The sequence below is a fragment of the Amphiprion ocellaris genome, chromosome 17 (assembly GCF_022539595.1).
Source record: "Amphiprion ocellaris isolate individual 3 ecotype Okinawa chromosome 17, ASM2253959v1, whole genome shotgun sequence".
Taxonomy (NCBI): Eukaryota; Metazoa; Chordata; class Actinopteri; family Pomacentridae; genus Amphiprion; species Amphiprion ocellaris.
In genome coordinates, this window is record NC_072782.1 from 6678558 (window position 1) to 6703306 (window position 24749).

Genomic DNA, 24749 nt, shown 5'->3' on the forward strand with positions numbered 1-24749 from the left:
TTTTTTGTCATTTGGGTTCTCGCTTTTGTCATTTTCTGTCTCATTTTGTAATATTTTATCTTGTTGTTTTTTGGGTCTTTTTTGTCTGATGTTTGTCATTTGTCTCATGTTCGAAGAATAGTTTTAAATGTGTTTTTATTTATTTATTTATTTATTTTTTCTTAAATGTGTTTTTGATTTATACAGTGGTGGACAAAAGTTTCCAGACACCCCTAAAAGTTTACACAATTTCAAATATTATCACAAAATATTTCTGGAAAAATCTTTTTTGTGTTTCAAAAGGTGTGGCTACATTAGACAGACACAAACAAATACAATTTATATTTTTTTGTTTATTATTTACAAGAAAACTTACAAAACTAAATTCTATCAAAATGACCCAATTCTCAAAATTTCTTATTTTTATGGAACCAATCAATTTTAAGTTTTTAATGGCTTCTTTAGGATTTGTTTAGTATTATGGCTGTGAATGTACTAAAAGAAATTGCACTTGAAGACCTAAGAGTGATTCTTAGTGCAATATTTCACAAATGTATGGGATGTCTCAAAGCTTTTTTCCACACCTGCATATAAACTGTTGCAACATTGCAAGTTTTATCCACTTTAGAGACACATACATTTAAATTTATACATTTCTCCGCTTTTGAACACAATCCTGTTTAATCTGTATATATTAATTAATTTTCATATTCACTTATTTTTTTCAGTAAATTATTTGTTTGCTTTTACGTAAATATTTCTCATTCAGATGACAGACCTTCCATTGAGGCTTCAGACCGGATGTGACGCATTAGAAGCCGCCCTCTGGTGGGCGGGTTATAGGAGGAATCAGCCAATAGGAGTCGAGAACCTGTTTCACAACATTCCCGGACCTCCCAGACCTTCCTCCTCCTCCTCCTACTGTCTGTCCCTCAGGCTCCTGTGTGTGACACGTAAACTTTGTCCGGTCCAGACGTACCCACGCAGGACACCTCCACCTGGGGCAGGGAGAGCAGAGAGACCCCCTGTCCCGACCTACAGTCCGGCATTTAGTAAAAAATGGAGGCGAGAGACGCTACTGCAGGTGAGCTTATTGTCAGCAGAGACGTTGTGTTGTCGTTGTCTTGTGTAATAACCGGTTGGACCAACGTTTATCACTGAATAAACTGTTTTCTAAACCACAGGCGTGTCCTAATAAGAGGTGGACGTGCTCTAAAGCATGCAGGAATTTATAAACAAAGCACAGTAAGTTGGTTCACATCCATTTTTTTTTAATTCACAAACTCGACTCTGTTCCCTGTTTAGGTGCTCTTGTGAGCAGTGATGGAGAAGAGCAAGCTGCAAAGAAGGATGCACCTACTACAACTGAAAAAACACCCACCAAAAGCAAGATGGAGCAGATCTTTGGTTTCAAGAAGGAGGACCTGACCTCCTGGCAGAACCTGGTGACCCTCCTGAACCGGCCCACTGACCCTGCATCTCTGGGCATCTTCCGCTGCTTGTTTGGTAAATTAATAGTCATTTTGCTCATTCTGGCTATTGAAAGCAGTACCTTGGCTCATGGTGTGTCTTTTAAACAGGTTTGCTGATGGCTATCGACATCACACAGGAACGTGGGCTCAGTCACCTGGATTATAAGTACCTGGACGGGGCTCCTGTGTGTCGATTCCCCCTCTTCAATTTCTTACAGCCGCTGCCGATGGACTGGATGTACCTGGTGTACGCTGTGATGTTCCTCGGTGGGTCACACTGCTCATTTCATGGTAGAGATTCACACCTATGGCAGGTTATTTTAACATTTAGTAGATAGACTGAACTGTAAATGTCCTGCAGATATCAACAATCCAGCTCTTCCCAGTCAAATAGAACACTTCAGGTTTCCACACTGTCTTGTTTCCTTGGACAAATTACCTCACTTTTACCATTCATGTGCTCATGGTTTCTCAGATGTCTACTTTTATGAGAACTACTAACTGTAAATGTAAATATCCTCAATTCACCCTCTGGAATTCCTGCAACTGAACTAGAATTAATTCCAGTTTCAGATATTTACAGTTTAGTTCTGAGTAGTTCAAGAAATCTTTCATTTGACTCAACACAGCATATCTATTTTGTTCTTTTTGGAAATCACATGACGCTTTATTTATCTAGTAATTTAAATACAGAAATCCCCTCACTGTTTACAGAGGTTTGATGAACAAAGAGACCCCCACCTCTTTTTGAGCGGATGCAGGTATTTTATGGGGCATCCTCTACCAGGGGGCTTGACTGTAGTAAATGTGGAAGCACTTATGTCTGTTCTGCTATTTATGTTTTGCCCCCAAGCTAATTAATGGCTGCAAGAGTCTCACTGAGGTTTTGACATGTAATGCAAATGTAGCGCTCACTGTAGCTTTGAACGCAAACAGACAGAAGAACAAAATAACAATGAACCTCAGGAAATCAATACTGATTAAAAAATCATTAGGAAGTTAGTACTTACCTAAATGGACACACCAGCCTGAGTACAAAACTACTTATATGTACTTCCAGGGTTGATATTCAAAGCTACTTGTTTCCTAATAATAAAACTGTCCGAGTTGTACACAATACTATGTGGTAAATAAGTGATCGTACATATTTGTCCCATACAACATATAACTTTTTTATATCATTAAAACAATGTGCTTGCCATGCAAAAGTCTGTCTTGTCAGAACAAACATTATATGTTCATGTCCATGTTCTTTATGAATTTGTAGAGTATATCATTTTGAAGGAGTTAAGCCTCCATAAATCTCCATTCTAGTCTTATGTTAGGTTACTTTTTTTTTTTTTTTTTTTTTAGTAATGTATTGTATTTAGATCTTATTGCTTGTCTACTGGGCACTGCATGTCTTATTTTATGCCATTTTGGTGTTTTTTGAGCAATATCTGGCAAAAGAATTTCTTTTGGGATTAATAAGGTTTTATCTAATTTCCTATCAAAATATTTAAATTATTCCAGTAAACTTGTCAATCTTATTTCTCCATTTCAAAGCACTTTGAGTAAATGTCATTGTTTTAAATGTGCCATATAAATAATAGTGATTTGACTTGACCTTTTATTGATTCTTATTTTGTGGCAAGACAATTCACAATAATATCCTTTTGCTTATGTTTTTAAAATCTATTGATTTTCCCCACATTAAAATCGCAAGTTTTTGTATCGCTCCTCCAAAACTAGCTGTGAAACTCAAAAAAAATGCTACACCATCACAATCCTTTTACTTACATCCTCTTTGTCTGGTAAATACTCACATCTGTCAAGCTCTCCAATTCAAGCCACAGTTAGAAAAGCAGCTTTTCCATTCAAAATGTCCCAGTATGGAACAGATCATGGACTACAGATATTTATGTGTAAAAGACAAAGAGTGTTTTTCAGTAATAGAGGCTCTTCTTATCATTAACTTATTTGTGTTCCTAATTGAAGGCGCCTTGGGCATCATGCTCGGCTGTTTCTACCGTCTCTCCTGCCTCATGTTCATCTCAACCTACTGGTACATCTTCTTCCTGGACAAAACTGCCTGGAACAATCACTCGTACCTGTATGGCCTCATTGGGTTTCAGCTCACGCTCATGGACGGCAACAGATACTGGTGAGGCGGTGTTTACTGCTGCAGCAGTGTGTGTGTGGGCTTGTTAATTTAGGTCATTTATACCTGTGTATTTGTGTGGTTGCAGGTCTGTCGATGGATTGCGGAGACCTTCTATAAGGAATGCACATGTGCCTCTGTGGAACTACACATTGCTGAGGACACAGGTTTGCACAGTTTTGGTTTTTGGTCAGATATATCCATCCATCCATCTTCTATACACCGCTTAATCCTCATTGGGGTCGCAGGGGGCTGGAGTCTATCCCAGCTGACTTGGTTGCCAGTCTATCGCAGGGCTAACCATAGAGACAAACAATCACACTTACATTCACACCTACAGACAAGTTAGACTCACCAGTTAACCTCAGCATATTTTTGGACTGTGGGTGTAAGCTGGAGAACCTGTAGAAAACCCACACACGCACAGGGAGAACATGCAAACTCCATGCAGAAAGATCCCAGGAAGGCCGGGACGTGAACTGGGGATCTTCTAGCTTTAAGGAAAAATTGCTAATCACCGAGGAACTGTGCAACCCAGTTAAATATATAATATACTTTAGAATTTTGAATTAATTGTGCTGGACTGTGTGTGGAATTGGTGCTAGACTTCAGGAGGAAGAAGGACCCTCCCCCTCTTCTCATCAGAGGGGACACTGTGGAGAGGGTCAGTGACTTTAAATTCCTGGGAAGATACATTTTTCAGGACCTTACGTGGGGCACTAACACCAATGCCCTTGTGAAAAAGGCACAGCAGCGTCTGTACTTTTTAAGGTCATTGAGGAAGGTCAACCTGTCCCAGGAACTGCTGTTGTCCTTCTACAGATGTCCTGTAGAAAGCATCCTCACCAACAACATCTTAGTGTGGTACAGGAGCAGCTCTCAAGCTGAAAAGAAGGCTCTGCAAAGAGTCAGGAAGTCAGCACAGAGCATCATAGGAGCACAGCTGTCCTCTCTGTCAGACATCTATAACACCAGATGTCTGCGCAAGGCCAGAAGCATCATCTCTGACAGTTCACACCCAGGCCTGTTCTCACTGCTGCCCTCAGGGAAATGATAGAGATCCATCCAGGCCCGCACCTCCAGATTCAGCACCACGTTTTACCCAAGTACAATACAAGTACTGAACTCATTATAGCTGTTTTTAAATTTTTTTTTCAATTGTCAACAGTGCAATACACACCACAAGAGCTGTCATTAGTTTTGTTATACATTGTGTGTTTATAATGACAATTTAAGCATTCTATTCTGTTCTGTTCTGTTCTGTTCTGTTCTGTTCTGTTCTGTTCTGTTCTGTTCTGTTCTGTTCTGTTCTATTCTATTCTATTCTGTTAACTCTAGTAGTATTGATGAACATGCTGTGGGAGCAGGTGACCTAATGGTGTCTGTTTGTTCCTCAAAGATCTTTATAGTTTACTTCATCGCTGGGATCAAGAAGCTGGATGCTGATTGGGTGGAGGGTTACTCGATGTCATATCTGGCACACCACTGGCTCTTTGATCCCTTCAAGTAAGTATTATTTATCAGCTTTTAATCCCTGACTGTGAGTTCTTTCTCTGATCAATCTGTACCTTCTTTTTCTAGAACGATTCTTCCGGTGGAGCTAGTTAGTCTGCTGGTGGTGCACGGAGGCGGTCTCATGCTGGATCTGAGCGCCGGCTATCTGCTGTTTTTTGATGCAACGCGGCCTTATGCCTTTTTCTTTGTGTCCTACTTCCACTGTATGAACTCTCAGCTCTTCAGTATCGGTGAGTCTTCAGCCTCGCTTCATTAAAACATCCTCCTTGTTGCCAGGAATACTTTTCATTCTGCCTTTAATTCCTGTGTTTAAATTAATTTTATTGAATGTTCACCCTCCTCAGGGATGTTCTCCTACACGATGTTGGCCACCAGCCCTCTCTTCTGCTACACCGACTGGCCGAGAAGATTCTTCAGCCATTTCCCATCCTTCCTGAAGTCAGTCCTGCCTTTCACGTCACCGGAGTCTCAGACCAGCACCTCCTGTGTTTATCCTGAGGGCCAAAGCACCAGCAGTGAGCGGCAGGAGACCCCAGCTGTTGCCAGAGTTTCTAAACTGAGATTTAAGCACAAGCTTGGAGCCTTTTTTACTATTCTCTACATAGCTGAGCAGTTCTTCATGCCCTATTCCCACTTTATCACACAGGTACAGTATGTCCTCCTCATAGTTTCAGTATAAAAAGCTTCTACACATGACTGCAATAAAAACAGTTTGTCAGTAGTTGCACACATTTCTTTCACTACTTCACTGAATTGAATGTTTTGTTCAAAAGGATTGTGAGGAAAAAATCTTTTAAGCCTTCTCTGAGTCACCCTTTGAGAGTCACAGTTGCTCAATCGGAGTCATGTGTCCACAGCAAACAGCAGCTCAGACCAGACTGGTTACTCCATCATTCAGTCGCTGATAACCTCTTGACTAATTGTAATTTTAAAGTGGGAAAATGTGATGTTTTGAAGCATTAAAATGTCTTGGTATTTTCTTTTTGTCCAGGGTTACAACAACTGGACAAACGGCCTGTACGGCTACTCGTGGGACATGATGGTTCACTCTCGCAGCCACCAGCATGTGAAGATCACCTACAAAGATGGAATAACTGGAGAAATTGGATATCTGAACCCAGGGGTGAGTTACATGGAGTATGTGAGCAATGCATTAGAGAAATTTGTGATAATTTTTTTAAAGAGAAAATCTTAGTAGAACATGCTAACTGGTAAAATGACTCAGTGATCACCTTTGTTTCTCGAGACAAACAGTCACTGACAACACAGATATTATTCAGGTGAAACTACTTATCAAACTATCAGGTATCCAAAAAATATGTAATGAACAACCGTACTATTGTAAAAGGATAAAATTGTTCTGCATTTCTCACATGGTCTAGCATTTCCATTGACTGAGTGAATATGTTCAAAAATAAAATGCTGATTTGTAACTTGTAGCTACGCTGGAAGAATTCCTGCTTTGGCTAACTAGCTGTAAGTGATTTTCCACTGCTTTTAAGGTTTATTACAAATATATGCAACCTGGGCATTACCTGTCCACTGTGTGTAAAAGCAATAAAAACAGACAAAAGTTTTCATAAAATGCATAGATTGCCATAAAATAAAATTCAATAAAATTGCTCAAACTAAAATACTCTTGTATACAATATGCAGTAAATATTTAACAATGTGGAAACTAAGCAATGAACTGCTGTGGACAGGGTCAGCAACAAAATGTATTTTTGTCAAAAAAAATCCCAGCTGAATTGTATGCTATATTTACAGTATTTTCAACGGTTCACTTTGACGTCAGACAGCGTTTTCTGATCACAAGCCATTATAATGCTCCTTTTAAAGCCACCACACTTAACTGAAAGAAACAGCAATTAAACCCATAAACCGCGGAGTGACTTTGGTGTTTTAACAGATAAGATTGGACCTGCGTTAAATCATCAAATACATACAATAATACTAACCATTCAAGGCAGCAGTAGACCTGGTACTCAGGGTCTGGTGGCTTTTAAGTGAACAGAAATAGATTTTAATAGCTCTAGTTCAGAAACAAGATGTCTGACAGCAACGTAAAGTGGTAAAAATATTATATTTATATAATTATAGTGAACACTTAGACTGATATTACATTTTTTTGCTGGGTCTTTTTATAAATGTCTTAATTCCATTTTGTTGCCAAGTGTGTTCAGAGCAGTTCACTGCTTATCTTTTGTGCCTGTTCTTTTGTCTGCTTCTCAAAATGGGCGGTGCATCGACTGTTATCTACTCTTAGTAATACATAACGCATAATGACTCCATATAACCCCACTTGAAAGAAAATGAATTCTCCGTTTACACCGTGTGGCCTAACAATATATATTTGATTTACACTGTATGTCTGACATGTATTCAACATAAGTAGTTTTGGTTTAGATGCATTTCATAGAAAAAATGCTGCCTTTGTCTGATTAAAACATCCGCAATGCAATCTGGCAAAAAAGTTTTAGATGACTTAGTGATTGGATTATTACGTCTGAGTTATTTATTACAATACTTGACCTTTTTTCAGATTGAAATCTTTTCTTAACTGTAGCTCAGCTGATTTATAAATTAATCAACAACCCTGTCTGTGTACTGCAGGTGTTCACACAGAGCAAACGCTGGAAAGACCACGGAGACATGCTGAAGCAGTACGCTACATGCCTCCATCAGTTCCTGCCACGTTACAACATCTCTGATCCAGAAATCTACTTTGACATCTGGGTGTCCATCAATGAACGCTTCCAGCAGAGGTACCAGAGTCTTTTGTTAAAGTTGTTCTCTTCTAAAAATCATAATAAAGTAATAGTAAGATCGTGAGTCCTACATTTGCTCTTCTCTCAGGATCTTTGACCCTCGTGTGGACATTGTGAAGGCTGAATGGTCACCGTTCAAACCAAATCCTTGGCTGATGCCTCTCCTGGTCGATCTCTCGCCCTGGAGGACAAAGTTCCAGGAGATTGAGGGCAGTTTGGACAATCAGACTGAGATTGTCTTTATTGCTGATTTCCCAGGTAATAAATCTTTCCTTGTTTTCCTTTTCTTTAACTCAATCAGTCAGTCAATCAAAGTTTATTTCTATAGCCCTTTACAACAGCTTAAAGGGTGACCAAAGTGCTTCACAGTGAAAAACAAGAGAATAACTTAAAACACCACAGTAACTTAAAACAGGACAAACAATCACACTCGTACTCACATCTGTGGGCAACTTTAGAATAATCAATTAACCTCAGCACATTTTGGAGTATAAGTTATGTAGTTTGTGACATTTTTATCCTTATTAATTTTTGGTGTATGAGCTGCATTTGTGCTAACTGACGTTATGTCACCCTTTAGGTCTCCACTTGGAGAACTTTGTGAGTGAAGATCTGGGAAACACCAGCATCCACGTTCTCCAGGGCCAAGTGAGCGTTGAGATAGTGGAGGAGAAAAAGAACCACACTCTGCAGCCTGGCGAGCAGATACAGGTAAAGCAACACGCTGTGGTCATCGCTGCTAATGTTTGTTTTAGACTGCAGTATTTACCTTGATGTGACTGTGTGTAGGTACCTGCTGGGGCTTATCATAAGGTCTACACGGTGTCCGAGGGTCCCTCCTGCTACATGTACATCTATGTGAACACCACTGAGGCGGCGCTGCAGGAGAACTTCACCAAACTGTTTGAGCTCCAGGAGCGAGTTCGCAATGGAACAGGTGAAAACGTGTGCATGTTTGCAGGCAGTTTACATCATTACAAGGGTACTTCAAAAAGTCGTGGGCCTCACCTGTAAACAAAGGGCGTAACTCCCATTATAAAGCCTTATGTTACTGTCCACAAAAACTTAAATGTTTGAAGCAATCAAAGGAAAAAAGGAGCTTTTCCACAGCACAGGTGGAAAAGCAGCCAAATGTGGCTTTGAACTGTTGCAACATGGACCTTATTCACCCAGCCTTCACCGTCTGACTATCTGTTTCCCAAACTGAAATCCTACCCGTGTGGTTGAAGCCATTTTCAGATTGATGATGAAGTCATGCATGCTTTTTAAGAGTATCGGGAGGCTCAAGATGTGACCTTCTTCGTGAAGGGACAGCAAAGATTGAAGTGCACTGAAGGAGACGATGTTAAAATAATACAAAAACAGTTTTTCTCATGACGTTTTCTGGCGAGGCTGAGAACTGTTTGAAGGACCCTCATATGTCAAAGCAAAGACATTTTTAAGCATTCTAAGTTGTTAATGATGCTTTCAAAAGTAATGTTTTTTTTTTTTTTTTTTTAAATCAATTAGCCTTCTTAAACAAGTACCAGTTGTCCAGTGATACTTTTCTAGTTTTTCAAGGTACTTGACAGGTAGGTTTTCCAAACCACCTTTTCATGAAATGGGTCAATATATGATTATGGGGCTTTTTGTAACATAGTTGCCATTTTTGCTGTTTTCAGGCCTAAAATCAACATAGCTGCCTATAAATAAACACCACATGGCATTTTTAGACAAAGATTCTTGTAAAATATTATATATACAATTGAGTAAAATTGAAAGTTTTTCATAAATATATTGTTGTAAACCTGTTGACATGTGATCCATCCACACTTGACTCACACACTACTTTTAAGTTTATTGTTTAGCTAATTAGAAGGTGGTTGCTATTAAATTGGGATGGTTATTTAGTTGACATTTTAGTAATATCCAGTCATTTTTTATTAATAAGTGATTGTTTCCATAATAAATAATTATGTAGTTTGTAAAGACATGATCATAATGAACATAAAAAACATTAGTTTTTTTTTTTTTTTTTTTACATTAAATAAGAATATATGCAAGATATATCCCATGGACTTCAATCCTTCAATTATATATTGACCCAAATACAAGACTGACTTCATTATGTTGAGATCAGAGCTCTGTGGGACCTCTAATTCTTCATGCTGTTAAACATAGTTCTAGTTTTTGAGTGTTTTGGCTCATGGTGTGATGCTTTCTTGATGGTATTCCATGACGGATTAAAACATCTAAAGCGTCTTTGCACAGTACTGGATGTCCGTGTCCCATTGTGCTAACTTTGCTCAAAAGCTGAAAAACTGTCCTCAGACGTTGACTCGTCTCTCTCGCCCCACAGAAACTGAGCCTCTCCCTCCTGAGCTGCAGCCTCTGATAGCTGCAGAGGACGGAGAGGCGGAGGTCAACGCCACCGACCCGATTGTGCGTCTGTTCCTGAAGAGGCAGCGCCGCATGAAGGAGGTGAAGAAACGCAGGGAGGCTGGCGTGCTGGAGCGGTTTGAACGATTTGCTGTGAAGAAGTATTATACGATACGGAGAGGGTGAGTGTTTGACCCTCTAACAGCACAATAACGTGCCAGAAAGTGCATGATGAAGAAAATAGCACACCTTTTGCTGCAGATACCTTCTCGTGTCACCCCTTCATTCTATTTCCAACAGTTATCCACAATTATTTTATCTTTTATTTCTTACTGTCTGCCAGACCTCTTGATTCAAACACTTTTTGTTCTTTGTTGTATTACTCTGTTTCTGATTAGCAACAATACGCAAATTTACCACTATTCACCCTTGTATTTATATGTGGCCCTCCCTACTCTCTGACCATCCCTATAAAATGTGTCCTCTGCAAATGTTCTGGGTCGGCTTACCTTCACAGGCTCATGCTCCGTGTTGGTAAGAATACTAGTAAACACCCAACTACAGCAAACTTCGAAGGACTAAGAGTGAAACAACCAGAAACTAAATGCTTCTGTGAACTTACTGCATCTCATTAACTCTGTTTTTTTGTCCTTTAGCTTCTTGATGACAGCCATTGCGATGAGAAACCTGGCGGTGGGTCTCCCTCCGCTGGAGCAGCTCACAAGGGAAGTCGCCTTCGCCAACATGAAAGAACCTGAGGCTGAGGCCAACCAAGACGAGCGGCTCAAAGACGAGGTCGGTCACGGAGAACTTTAAAGCAGCTGGGATCAAAGATTTTTCGGTACTGATGAGTTTCCTGCAGGTGCTGCTTCACACATTCTGGTCTGATGTGTGTGTTATTACTACTGGACTGTTACTGCTGGGACATCGCTACCCAGACATCAAAGGATTTAACATTTTCTATGCTTCTGAAATATTTTTCCACATTATTTCCCAAGGCAAAATCTGTATTTTGTTATAGATTTTGTGGAAGAATCTGACTTTATTACAGAAGATAAGTTTCTGTTACAGCTGCAGCAGAAGACTGTACGTTAACTGACTACATTTAGTTAAAAATGAGATAAATAAGTGCTTTTTGACAGCTACAAGGCATTGCGAGAACTGCTAGAAGAATATATTATAAATAAGCTAAGCTATTAAAGCTGCTTGGTCTTGAATGAAGATTCAGATAGGGGGAAGCTTGTGACTGAATGGTTTTATGTTTCAAGGGACAGATATCAGTGAAGAGGATAATTCTGGTTAATAACTCACCTTTCTGTTGATTCATTTTCAGTTTATATCCCACTTGTAATTATATTGAATAATTCTGGCCAAACCGCCAGAAGCCACGTTTACACAATATGTGAAAATTTACTGATTTCAAGGAGTTTTACTTTTGTGATTTTTAAGCTACAATGTGAGAAACAAACTGACAATACGAAACGATTGTTAGCTTGTGTATCTGCAGCCTTTTTCAGTCCTTTTTTTCTAATAAAGAGCTCATTGTGTCAAAAAACTTGATGTTAATTTAATTAAGAAATCAACTCCAAGTAGGCTTGAGTAAATAATGAATTTTATTAGTGTCAGTATTTTTCATAACATCCATCTCAAAGTGCTACAGTAGGATTCCAGTGTTCACTTTAGGTTGGCATTATGGCACAGAAATGACACATATTACTCGATATAAATTCACATACATCTACAACATGGATTTCTAGGAAACGATTCGCTTTGTTAAAACATAAAATCATGATCTCTTTAGTTGAGGTTCGTTATTCAGGATTCATTTCACTCAGTACAAATATGTAGTGGAGGTCCAGTCACATGAGAAAGCTCTAAAAAAAAAGGCAGATAAACTGTTTGAAGTGACATGAAGATTTACAACAGCTTATTTAGAGTCTTCACAAGGTGAGATGTTTTGCAGTTTCACAGAAATTCCTTCTTAATAGTCTAGAGCCTGACCGATATAGACGCCCAATATTATCGCTCGATGTTTGCCTATCGTAGATATATCAATATCGACGTTTGTGATGTTTGATATGCTTGTTTTACAGAATATAATGCAGGAAAAGATGCTAGAAATAGTGGCCTCACAAAATGGTTCCACTGGAAAAGCAGCTCCGACTCTCAGGTCTGTCTGCAGCACATGTAGCAGAGCAGGTGCGGAGTCAAGCGGTGTCTTCACAGTAAGGTAATATCTAGCTTATGAAATACATTGTAGGAAATTTAACCAGTGAGGCCATCATTTTTCCTTTTTATTATGACCAACTTATGTTACGAATATCGGCCGATATATTGAGGTCAGTATTGAGGCAACTGGTTGGGCTCTGCAACATAAAGACTGTAATTAATTCAGTATTGCACAACATGTTACTGGCTGTAAATGTCTTTTTTTTTTTTTTTTTTTTACATATTCTCTTTAAAAAGAATCCCTTTGCATCCCTTTACATTATGGTGACTGTGCCTCTAATCACCACAAATTCACAACTGGCCTTCTGTATTATCTGTACATGCAACATTAGTGTTAGATGCTGGTCTTTACTAAGTGTTATCAGGACACAAAATCAACAAAATCCTCTTATTTGTGCACAAACTAAAGCCTCTAAGTGAAAATCTACTTGCACCTACAGCGTCTGAAGTCAGTTTCTGTGAGATCTGGGGGCAGTAAGACAGGATTGTGTTGGCTCAAGACTTTAATCTAATGATGAATACAGAGATTTATTTCTTCACAGGCTACGACCAGATTTAGATGTCTTACTTAGATCTCTATCGTCTAAGTAGGTCATGTGTGTAGTTTTGGATGACAATAATTCTAATCGGCTTTGCTGACAGGCTCATATCTCACTGAAACTCTGAATTAGAAAAGGAGAAGCACCTTGGATTTGCAATAATCCTCTATAACTGCTCCGTCAGCATCTCATTTCTAAAACTCAGACGGCGCCCACTTCCAGCTAAACACGTCTTTCTTCACTTACAGGTTGCGCCTCAAGTTTATTTCTGTTGCGGTTTATTCTCAAAGCATCATTTCACCCCAAAATCTCGACTTCATCTCCTCCTCACCAAACTGCTCCTCCTGCAGAGCTCGCTGTCAACACTGCAACGCTTCTTCAGACGTCTCCTGCTCCACCAAAGAGGTCCACATCACTGCCCTCGGTCTATTTATAAAGCTCCATCACTTCCAACCTAACATGTGGCATGGAGCTGTCAACTTCAGGTCAATGCACAAACACTCGCTTGAAAAATCTGCCCGCTACACTCCCTCTGTTGGCTCCGTTCGGCAGCTCAAAACAAATAAAATCAAAACCACATCGGTGGCGCTACAAAGGGAGTGGCAGCTCAGTGTTTGCAGGCCGTGGTGATCCATCCAGCTCCACATTTCAGGCCTGCACTTTGTCCTAGCAGGTCAGAAATGCTCTTCAGCTTCTGGCAAACTAACCTTCAGTCCAGCTGGTATTAGCATTTCACCTTTCAAGTCTCCCCGACATCGACGAGCTTCTTGTTTGTGTTTTCACTTGATTCTGTTTATTTATTTCACTCGTTTCTTTCAATAGAAATAACTCTATCATTCCTAAAAATCTAAATCCTTTCCTGTTTTGATCATCATGCTTTAAAACATCTAAGTTAGCCTGTCAAAGTGTATAGCTGATATGTGTTTTTAACTATTTTGTGAAAGTTAGTGACTACAGAGACAAAGGGATGATTTAGTGTTTGGTGAGGATTTTTTTGTGAGATCAGGTGCACTTTCTTTCTTTTTTTTTTTTTAAAAATAAATTTTGCGCTAAACACTTTGGGAAATGTAGATGAGGCTCAGTCTATGTTAGCGTGTTATGTTCTTCCTGACAAACACCTAAAATGGTGCAAAAATATCAAGCCTTCCCCTCAGATTCAGCTCTACCTCGGCTGAAGATCTGGATAGAAAACTCCGTGTATCACGCCTTCAATCACGACGTTGGAAAATGTATCTGAAAGTAAAGAAGACAGCATGTTTTCAATTAAGAGGTGAGAAAAAGTGCCCAGTTTTGCTATATAACAAATGATTTATGTATAATCTTTTAACCATCCTACTGAATGATTGTATTTTCAGTGCAGAATAAACGAGGTTATTATGCAGAAGGAACCTGAACGCACCGTGTGCAGATGGCAGCAGGTAGGGGTCCCTCAGAAACAGCATGACAGGCTGGTGTGAAAGTTTACTGAAAAGAGTCCAAAAAGCAGAAGTCAGGAGGTTTTGTGGGCAGCATATAGCTACAGAAATCAGTGTAAAGTTCAAGTGCAGAGCAAACAGTGACTAAAGGTTTCACTGGTTAAAGTACAAAACGAGAACGTGAGCCGCCGTTTCAGACGTCAGTTTAAAAAAAACAGGAACAAAATGACTCACCTCGATTCCTCTGATTCTGTATCGAATGACCTTAAAAAAGAAAAAGAACAACAAAGTTAATGCTCCACTAGGCTGGGAACAAACTGTCTCACAAACAAAAGAAGCCACAAATTGGTCTTTTATTTTATAGAAAAACTGCAGTTTCAACTCACCCACAGCTCTCCGTTTTTGGCACAGAAGGAAAATGGCGGATATTCAGGAAATCCAGGAATATCTTTGGAAGAACCTCATTTTCCATAATTATAGTCTGACAAAGAAGCAGAATTCAGTGAGAGGCAGAACTGGAGCGCTCAGAATGACCTTATTCTAGAGAGTCTGCTTAAACCCCCTACATCTGTCCAGAGTTTACATGTTTACTTCGAGTTAGACAACATTTGTATTTGTAAAAGCAGAAGAACTTTGTGCTTGAGTTCATAAATTAAATAGAAAAATGTTTGAGCTGTTGTGAAGCAGTACCTGCAGGTAGAATTCCAGACCTTGCCTCCGCTGCTCCAGGACTTTGGGAACCCAGTTTCTGACATGTTTGGAGGGCATTTCAGGTGGTTTTATGCTCTTCTTTAGCTGGACGGATTTAAAAATGGTAAATATACACTGATCTCAAATAAACAACGAGGTACAGAAGGTTTATATCATCAAATGTCCCACAGATTGGTATTTGAAGCATAGAAACACTGACTGAGAACAGCTCTAAATTCATTTAACCCTCTGTTGTCTTCATTTACGGGCACCAAAAAATATTGTTTCCTTGTCTGAAAAAAATCCAAAAATTCTGCAAAAAAAAAAAATTTCCCCAAATTTCTGAAAATTTGCAAAACCTTCAGGAAGAAAATTCCAATAATTCCGTAAAAGTTTCCCTTAAAAGTTTTATTTTAAAAAAAAAAAAAATCCCCCAAATTTGGCAAGAAAATTCTCATAAATATTTTCAAAAAAATTAGTAAAAATCTTCCAAAAAAATCCTAAAAATATCTAAAGTGATTCCATATATATCAGTAAGACTTCTATTTTCTTTAAGAACATTCACAAAAAAATCAACCAAAGTCCAGCAATTGATTGATTTTTTTGTGAATGTTCTTAAAGAAACATTTTTAACAGTTCTTTGTTTCCACCAAAAAATGTTCAAAGATTTCCCAAAAATGTGGACATCAGAAGTTTCACTGTGAAAATATATTTTTTCCCCACATTTTCAATCTTTAAAACGGGTCATTTTGACCCGCAGGACAACACGAGGGTTAAGAAAGGAGGATTATATCTTTCTACAAGTTTAAACTGTCAAACTGAAACATGTCCATAATTAATATAATGAACTATCGTGTGGTTACTCTGCCTGGAAGAAATAACACCATACATGCATTGTAAATGACCGTAAAACTTGTCAGTAACAAGCTGCAGCACTGAGAATGGAATACAGTCCTCTAAAGACCAGCAGCAGATTGGATAACTGTGAGTAAAAAATCATGAAGAACTGGTGATAACGGAATCAAGGGTCATTTCAGAGGATTACCAGAGGTATCTGTGTTCACAACAACACAGCACAGACATTTAATAATGATATTACCACTAAAATATCACAGGAAAAAAACACTGAATATGGTGATTATTGTGTAAAAAAAAAAAAAAAAAATGTTTTCTCCATATTAAAGGTTGAAGACATGATGACACAAACAAATGAAGATGTAATCTGTTGATACATCTCACCATTTTATGCAAAGCGTGGAATTCACTGTAGCGCTTCTCAATGGTATGCTGTCGGCCATTCATCAGCACGTCAATTTTAAAGACCTGAAAGAAACAAAGAGTTCACTAACACAGCTCTGTCAGCACTAAAACTCAAACACTGTACTTCCTTTGCGTTCTGCGGTCATCCGTCTGCCCTCATGCGCTGATTTGCACGTCTTATTGCTTTTACTGAGTCAGACAGATTTATGTATTTTATATGCTGTGCATGTTTTTAATGTCTCTGCTTCTGCTTTGTGTAATTTAATGTCTGACAGTGGAGCACAATGTGGTCCTATTTAGTTTAAATCTCTATAAATCTCTCATTGCATTTTTATGACAATATAGTATAGGAGTGTCCTGAATGTTGCTCTTTTTAACATTTCTATTTATATTACTGGTCAAAAGTTTTAGAATACCCCAATTTTTTCAGTTTTTTATTGGAAATTATACATGATAATGTCTCGCTATACTCTGAAATGAAAGCATAGAACAAATAAACAAATGAAGTAAAAAAAAAAAAAAAAATTTAGAAACCAAAACCAAAGACCTACATTTTTAAATGTTATGATGGTCTGTCTCTCTACTATTGTTAATTGCCTTTTCCTCTCCATTTTTACAGCAACACACTACTTTCTGCAGTAAAATACTGTTCTAATAATGCTCTGGAGGGTATGGTGCCACGGTGTGCTCCAACACTACTTTTATACAGACAGAGGGGGTTGGAAGTAATGAAGAAAAGTTGGGACACCTGTAGGATTTAGTAGCACCAACTTTCAAGGCTTGATCAACCTCCTTTGCTGCAGAACAGCTTTACGTTTTTCACCCATTTCTTGTTCCCTGAAAAAGCCTTTTTGTATAATTCTGAAATGTACATTATTTTTCAGTTTTGGGTAACCTTACCTTCTTTTAACCTCTGGTAGTTCACCACCTACCTTTGTACCATTTCAAGCTATTCAGTGGACTTGAACTACTTGGATTTCAACAAAAAAATGGAAACACTGGAGCGTTCTGAAACTTTTGACTGGTAGTGTATATATTTTTTTGCATGCATGTATATAAACTATCTCAGTAACTCTGTAATTTTACTCCTATTTTTGGATTTTAAAGTGACTCTAACATCATTCCAGGAACTACAGATGACATCTATTAATGAGCACCGTCCCTGTTAAATAAACCAATAAAAGAAGCTGACAGGTACCTCTCTGACCACATATCCAGCATCTGACGGCAGATCTGTCACTGAATGTCTACATCAGCTAGTTACTCAGAGGAAACATCTGGCTGCTGTGGTAGTAAAAACTGTCAAATTTACTGTTAACATCCCGACACAGACCGTCTCCTACTTCCCTCCGTCAGCTGGATTCTTCCGTAAAAAGCGTCACATTCGCACCGCGCCGCATTGAGGAGGAAGTTCGCTGTGAATTTGCCTGTTAATGCAATTCTGGACTGGAAACGTGATGAACGCAAAGCAGCATCCCTTGAGACAGACGACGTATTTATTAGCAAACATTGGAACGACTCAAAGAGCTCTGAATGAGTCAAATATCAGTGTTCGCTTCTCTGTGGACATCTGAGCGTCGCAACAATGTGATTACTGAACATCTAATTCTGAAACCAAGCCTAGAAATTGTGAAAAGCATCAACCAGTGTTTCCCAAAATTCAAGATGACGTCTTCAAATGTGCTGTTTTAGGAAAAAAAAAAGATACACAGTTCACTGTCACCGAGGAGGAAACAAATCAGAAAATATTCACATTTACAAGGCTGCAATCAGAGAATTTAAAGGTTTTTTTCTGGAAAAAATGACTCGAATAGATTAATCAATTATCAAAGTATTTGGTGATTAAATTAACAGTTGAGAACTCCTCATTTAATGGACTAATTGTTGCAATTAAAATTCATTTTAAGGACTCTTTTAAGAAGGTTGTCCAAAGGATCTTGTGAGCCAAAGTCGTTCACAACTTTCCTTCAGTGAGTCCCAAGAGAAAATGTAGGGATCATACGGTCACAGAATCAAAAGAAAAGGGGAAAAATTGTTGATTTTGTTGGATTTTCATCTAGTTTTTTAATCTTTCTGGTGATTACATTATGGATACCAACATAAAGGTGCCCAAATTGGGGATTGGGGATCCCTCAGTAGGTCCCGAGATTAAACATCGGGGTCATACGATGATTTACAGTTTGGAAAAAGGTGGAAAAATCTGTCAATTTCCTCCGACTCTTCTTTAATTAGTTTAATTTTTAACTGAAACATGATTAATCCACATTAAATCCATCAGTGGGATTATAAAAATCACGTTTTCACGTCACAAAATGTTGAATTTATGAACACAGTGATGTCTATGGATATAAAAAGAATTATTTCTTGCACACAGTTCAGTAAGAAAACTGATAACATTGGACACACTGATAGCAGCCAGTTACCTTAAATTAGCATAAAGTATGCAAGACAATATTTTATACTTTTACCATCAATAATACATTAAGGATGATGACCAAGTTGTAATTTGTTTTGTCTTTTTGGTGACATTTTGCTTGCCTTTGGGGGTTTTTTTGTGATTGTTTTTGTCCTTTTTGTGTCACTTAGTGTCTTCTTGGTGTCTTTTTTGCTTGTCGTTGGATAGGTTTGGGTCTGTGTGGTTGTTGTTTTTTGTCTCTTTGGTGTCATTTTGCTGATTATTATCCGTTTATTATTAATATAATTTTAATTATTATTATTATATATCACTCTGCAACATCAAGGCATTCAGACCAGTGTGTTATGAATATTGAATATATTGACATACTGATACATTATACATTGATATATACTGAATATTGTGTATATATCTAAAAAGTCTCTTATTTATATGTCCAATTATACTGGACACACACACACACACACACACACACACACACACACACACACACACACACACACACACACACACACACACATATATATATACACATTACCAGTCAAATTTGGACACATCTTCTCATTCAATGGTTTTTATTGAAGTTTTTTATACATGTAGATTAATACTGAAGACATCAAAACTATAAAAGAATCCATATGGCATTATGTTGTAAACAAAAAAGTGTTAATCTTCAGTATTCATCTGCAATGTAGAAAACATTTGACTGGTAGTGTATATGTGTATACATGGAAGAATTTCTGCAATATCAGTATTTTCCTATATAAAGAGTAATATCAGAACTCTAATTCTAATCTCATTTCTACATATGGAAGAACCTGTACAGTATTAACATCACATTTGTGTATTTCTTGTTTGTTAATAATTTTTTCCTCTTTAACACTGCTAGTATCCCCGCTGTGGCATTAATAAAGGCTTTTCTTATCTAATCTACTCTTACATAAATTAACTTGATATGATTTTATATCTAGAAATGCTATTAAACCTACGGTGATGCTGAGTTTCAGAGCATTTGTGCCACATGAAGCTGTATTTAGCTGCATTCAGACTGACAGATCTGATGTTGGTTCTCCTTCAGATTCCTTCATTTACTGACATAAACACAGAAAGCGTGAAAACGAGGTGACTTCAGGGTTTCAGACAGTTTATAGACCTACAGTAATAATGTTAAAATGTACATAAACAGACGTGAGGAGACGTTAAAAGTGATGACAGCAGCAGACAGACAGAGCAGCTCACCGTGAATCCTTTTTCCATCGAGTTGTTCTCGGAGCGGAACGACGGAATGGACACTCTGACCGGATGCATGTTGACTTTTTAAAGAGGTGCAGCTTTATTGAAAGGTAATATTTAATCCTCCGTCCAGTGCTAACACACACACGAACACAGACACACACACTGCTGGTGGTTTACTCCAGTTGGTTTGACAGCCTGATAAAAATCACTGAAGTCAAACAAGACGAGCAAAGTGTGAGTAGAGCCCCCTGCTGGCCAGGAGGTTTACTGCGGCACAACGACAGGACACGAAACAGGAAAATTCAAGCCTTTTGATTAAGATATTTATTTCGAATATGTAAAGACGAGTATCAAGCAGAAAAGACACACACACACACACACACACACACACACACACACACACACACACACACACACACACACACACACACACACACACACACACACACATATATATATATATATATATATATATATATATATATATATATATATATATATATATATATATAAATTTTTTTTTTTTTTTTTCAATTGCTGGATTTTGGTTGATTTTCTAGTGAATGTTCTTAAAGAAAATGTTACTGATATATATGTAATCACTTTAGATATTTTTAGAATTTTTTTTGAAGATTTTTACAATTTTTTTGAAAATATTTGCAAGAATTTTCTTGCCAAATTTGGTGGATTTTTTTTTTAAATAAAACTTTAAAGGGAAACTTTTAAGGAATTATTGGAATTTTCATCCTGAAGGTTTTGCAAATTTTCAGAAATTTGGGGATTTTTTTGGCTGATTTTTTTGGATGTTTTTTTAGACAAGGAAACAATATTTTTGGTGCCCGTAAATGAAGACAACAGGAGGGTTAAACTTCCAAAATAACACCAAAAAGATGCAAAACAACTTCAAAAATTACCTAAGACAGACACAAAAACAAAGAAACAAACAAAGAAACAAACAAAGAAAGAAAACTGTAGGAGCCATATTTCATGTTGCTCTTGTTTTTGTAATTTCTCACCCAAGACCCCAGGGGGCTGTATTTCTTTTACGTGAGGCTGACGACCTGGGGTCAGTGAAGGTATTTAATTGATTGTATGATTTGGTTCAGGTGTTGTTGGACAGAAACACGGAGGCACACAGTTTTCGACTGTGCTCGGCTTTCTTTGCGTTTTATTATTTTATTTATGACCAAGTTTAAGTTACGGGTAAAGATCGATGATAAATGACTGGGATTATTTCGAGTCTTAAGAATCCGTTTGTTTATTTAAAGTTGAGTCCACCTTAAAATTCTCGAATAGCCGCTATCCACAACCATGTAGGGCTAAGTAAAGGACATGGCCACTACAATTTAGGTCGAAAACTGTCTCGTTTTGGATCGAGAAGAACCGGACTTGTTGCCCTGGGACCGGGACTGGAGCTGCGCCGGAGCTAGCAGTCGGAGCTAGCCGCCGGAGCTAGCGGTCGGAGCTAGCCGCCGGAGCTAGCCGTCGGAGCTAGCCGCCGGAGCTAGCCGTCGGAGCTAGCAGTCGGAGCTAGCCGCCGGAGCTAGCCACCGGAGCTAGCCACCGGAGCTAGCCACCGGAGCTACGGGGGACACCAGCATCACACGTCAGGATGTCAACTCGTCAACGCCGGCCAACGCACGATTGGGGGTAGGAGGTTCAGCGCTGATGTTTATGAATGGCCATTGTAAATACTGTGTGCACACATAATGGTACGGTGAGCGTAAATCCAATACATTGGTAGCAAACTACTGTTTTAAATAAACTTTGTGTGTCCAGGTGTGCTTCGGCACTGATATTACGTGACAGTATTGCGGGTTTATAAATAAACCATTAAATTTCGTCCAAATGGCAGAAGAGGAGAAAACGGAGAGACATTTTGAGACTGAGACTGTTATAGGTGTGGAGACACAAATGCAAACTGAGAAAAAACGTATGGCAAACATATGGCAGAGCGGTTCTGCCATATGCCATTCAGCAGTGGCTTATGGCAGACTCAGGATTGGTATATGGCAAAATTGTGTGACTGGTGGTTTACCGCCAGAGGGAGCAGCGCGGCAATGCCAGTTGTCTTGCCTACCCGCCAATTCACTTTACGGCAGTGTTCATTCGCGACATGTGGTTTTTTGTTCTTTATTGACAACACAAATGAATCATTGTTGACGCTAGTCACAAAATACTGTCATGCAATGTGCTTTTGATTCGCATGCAGTGCGATTTAGGTTTATTGTATTTTTTTATGTTTCTCACACTGACGTCTGTACACGTATGCCCACCGATGAGTACAGTAAAGTCACGGGCCTTGTTAAATGACTACGGTGGCTAGGCTAACCGTGTTAGCCACCAGAGCCAGCCTAGCCTTTTCCCCCCCATATGCCCGAATACTCTATACACTGTATATACTGTGTGTGTGCGCAATCGCAAGACGTATGCTTGCACTTTTGTTTTTTTTTATGAATGACTATACATTATTAATAGCGCTATATTAAAACTGTTACAGTTGCATGTCATTTTTAAGGGTCATAAAGACATTCTTTTACTTTTGAAATCAGCCATATACAGTTTCACTTGTGACATATAAGCCACACAGTTTGCACCACATCTACCAATTCTACAGCAATTGTTAGTAATAATATTAATAATAAAGGCAGGGACAGGCCTTGCGTGTATGTACAGATGATACTTAGTTTTTCACTGAAATATCCGCTGTATTAAAAAACTGTGCTTCATTTACATGGTCAGATATCTGCCAGTAGGGGGCGTCGTTGGTGTATTTTTCCATGTCAACAATGACAAAGTTTTAGAGGTTTCTTAGGTGAAAGATGAGAGATTGCAGAGAGATGACTCAGAATTGAAACTCGGTACACGCCATTTTTAATTCCTCTACTTGTCCACCACCGCCACATGGTTGATTGTGACTAGTGACATTATATACGCCATTACCAGTGGAATACAGTGCCACATGCCATCATCCTTGCCATATACCGTTTCAGGTTTGCCATGTGCCGTTTCATTTTTGCCACATGGCATTTCATTTTTGCCATCTGGCATTTCGGTTTTGCCATGTGCCATTTCGTTTTGCCATATGTTATTTTTGTAACATGTAATAAATGAAATAAATAGTATAATAATAATAAATAAAATAATAATTAACAATAACATAATACTGTATAATGTAATGTTTTATAATTTTGTCTAATAATGCGTAATATTAATAATATATAAAATTTGCCATTTTACTGGTAGCATTAGTATACATTTACTAAGAAGATTTTGGATTAACTACATTAGCCTAACAATGTATAAATGAAACCAGAAAAATTATATTCATGACGGTTTGGAGTTGGATTTTTTATATATAACATAAAAGATTATCATTACAGTATTTCTAGCTTAATAAAACAGCAAAAATAGTATAGATCTAATCAGAAAGGACAATACATTGTGAATAAAAAAATACTAAAGAAAGAAAAGATAGAAACAAGATTCAAATATACAGTGATTTGCTTAAATAATTCAAAACGATATAAACATGTTGTTTCTTGTTTGTTTTTTGTGGGTTTTTTTTACATGGCATTAACAATCATGGCACAATTGTGGCTGCAGAATCCTGGGTGAGGATGTGGATCACTGTAGATGCCGTCCAGCTGTCCGCTCTTTCCCCGACCAATGCATCCTTAAAATAAGATGAAGAATGGTTTATTAAAGATTAAATTATTTTATTTTAACTAAGAAGTTTCAGCAAGATATCTCTTTATTTATAGTTTACTTAAATAAAAACAAAATTAAAAAAACAAAACATTAAGGAATGGCTAAATACACTGTTTTAAAGTATTACCTCCAGGAAAGACTTTATATAATGTCCTACATGTCATGCATGTCTCAACTGAATACATTCTTGTCAGTTCCTTCTGATACTCTTTTGAGTATGACCTCAGGTTAATGACACCTGAGGAGAAAGAAGATAAATGACAAAATAGATGTTGTATAACAACAATAATAATAAAAACAATAATAATAATAATAATAATAATAACGCTGTTGAATCAATACTGTTCCCTGTACATATTGTTGCTTACTTTCCAGCCATCGATAATGTGCTTTTCTTCAGAAACTTTTGGTTGACACAATGTCCCAGAAGCTTTTGCACACCAGTGCAATATTCAAAATGGCTTTATCTCCCTCCATCAATGTAACCTCAACAAATATTCCTCCAGGACATAAAAGTTGAGCTGTTGAGACGTTTTTAAAAAATACAGGACTGCCATGTGCCCAATCTCGAGTCCACAGGATGAAGTCAAAGTGCCCTAAACTGGTAGACTGTGCAGTGAACAAAAGAATTAAGTCAAACTTGTCGTTACAAAAATATGTTGTGTAAGTGTATAAAGTGCATAAAGTAAATTTTTTTTGTAATTGTTAATGCGTTAAAAAAAACAATGTCCTATACCTTAGAGCAGTCTCTCACTATTTGTGCAACCCTGAAATTGACAGCCTGAGAAGAAAGGACAATGCAACATTAAAAAAATGAATGTTACATTTTTAGATGACATAAACATGATCAAGGTCTTAAAGTCAAAGTAATCATAGTAATGAGTTTTATAAAAATTTTTGACAAAACTCTCAAACTCACATCATCTGTCAGCCATGGCATCGTCCAAGATGTCCCCTCCAGTATGTCAAGGGGACAAACACTCTTTATGTCTCTTATTGAGACTGAGAATCGTCTCCCAAT

At 38.0% G+C, this 24749-nt stretch overlaps 2 protein-coding genes and 1 long non-coding RNA gene across 4 annotated transcripts; 1 reads left to right on the forward strand and 2 right to left on the reverse strand.

Moving 5' to 3' along the window:
- Positions 1 to 887: 887 nt before the first annotated feature.
- On the forward strand, positions 888 to 11787 carry ggcx (gamma-glutamyl carboxylase). The gene is made up of 15 exons (XM_023269983.3): positions 888 to 1063; positions 1285 to 1485; positions 1560 to 1718; positions 3429 to 3594; positions 3680 to 3758; positions 4991 to 5097; positions 5173 to 5336; positions 5451 to 5752; positions 6098 to 6229; positions 7720 to 7871; positions 7963 to 8132; positions 8455 to 8585; positions 8664 to 8811; positions 10213 to 10414; positions 10889 to 11787. The coding sequence occupies exons 1-15, from the start codon at positions 1039 to 1041 to the stop codon at positions 11046 to 11048; spliced, it is 2298 nt and encodes a 765-aa protein (XP_023125751.1). The 5' UTR covers positions 888 to 1038; the 3' UTR covers positions 11049 to 11787.
- Positions 11788 to 11827: 40 nt separating this feature from the next.
- On the reverse strand, positions 11828 to 20221 carry snx24 (sorting nexin 24). 2 transcript variants are annotated; one of them, XM_023269985.3, is made up of 8 exons: positions 20021 to 20221; positions 16345 to 16428; positions 15106 to 15210; positions 14802 to 14896; positions 14650 to 14679; positions 14400 to 14464; positions 14167 to 14233; positions 11828 to 12106 (listed from the first exon to the last, which is right to left on the reverse strand). In XM_023269985.3, exons 1-8 carry the CDS (start codon positions 20087 to 20089, stop codon positions 12064 to 12066), a joined length of 558 nt encoding a protein of 185 aa, XP_023125753.2. In that variant the 5' UTR covers positions 20090 to 20221; the 3' UTR covers positions 11828 to 12063. The 2 variants fall into 2 exon arrangements, with proteins under 2 accessions (XP_023125753.2, XP_023125754.2); XM_023269986.3 differs by having other exon boundaries at positions 11828 to 14233; positions 20021 to 20220.
- Positions 20222 to 23581: 3360 nt separating this feature from the next.
- On the reverse strand, positions 23582 to 24285 carry LOC129350935 (uncharacterized). The gene is made up of 3 exons (XR_008604530.1): positions 24097 to 24285; positions 23856 to 23966; positions 23582 to 23693 (listed from the first exon to the last, which is right to left on the reverse strand). It is a non-coding gene; the product is annotated as an uncharacterized LOC129350935 (long non-coding RNA).
- Positions 24286 to 24749: the final 464 nt, after the last annotated feature.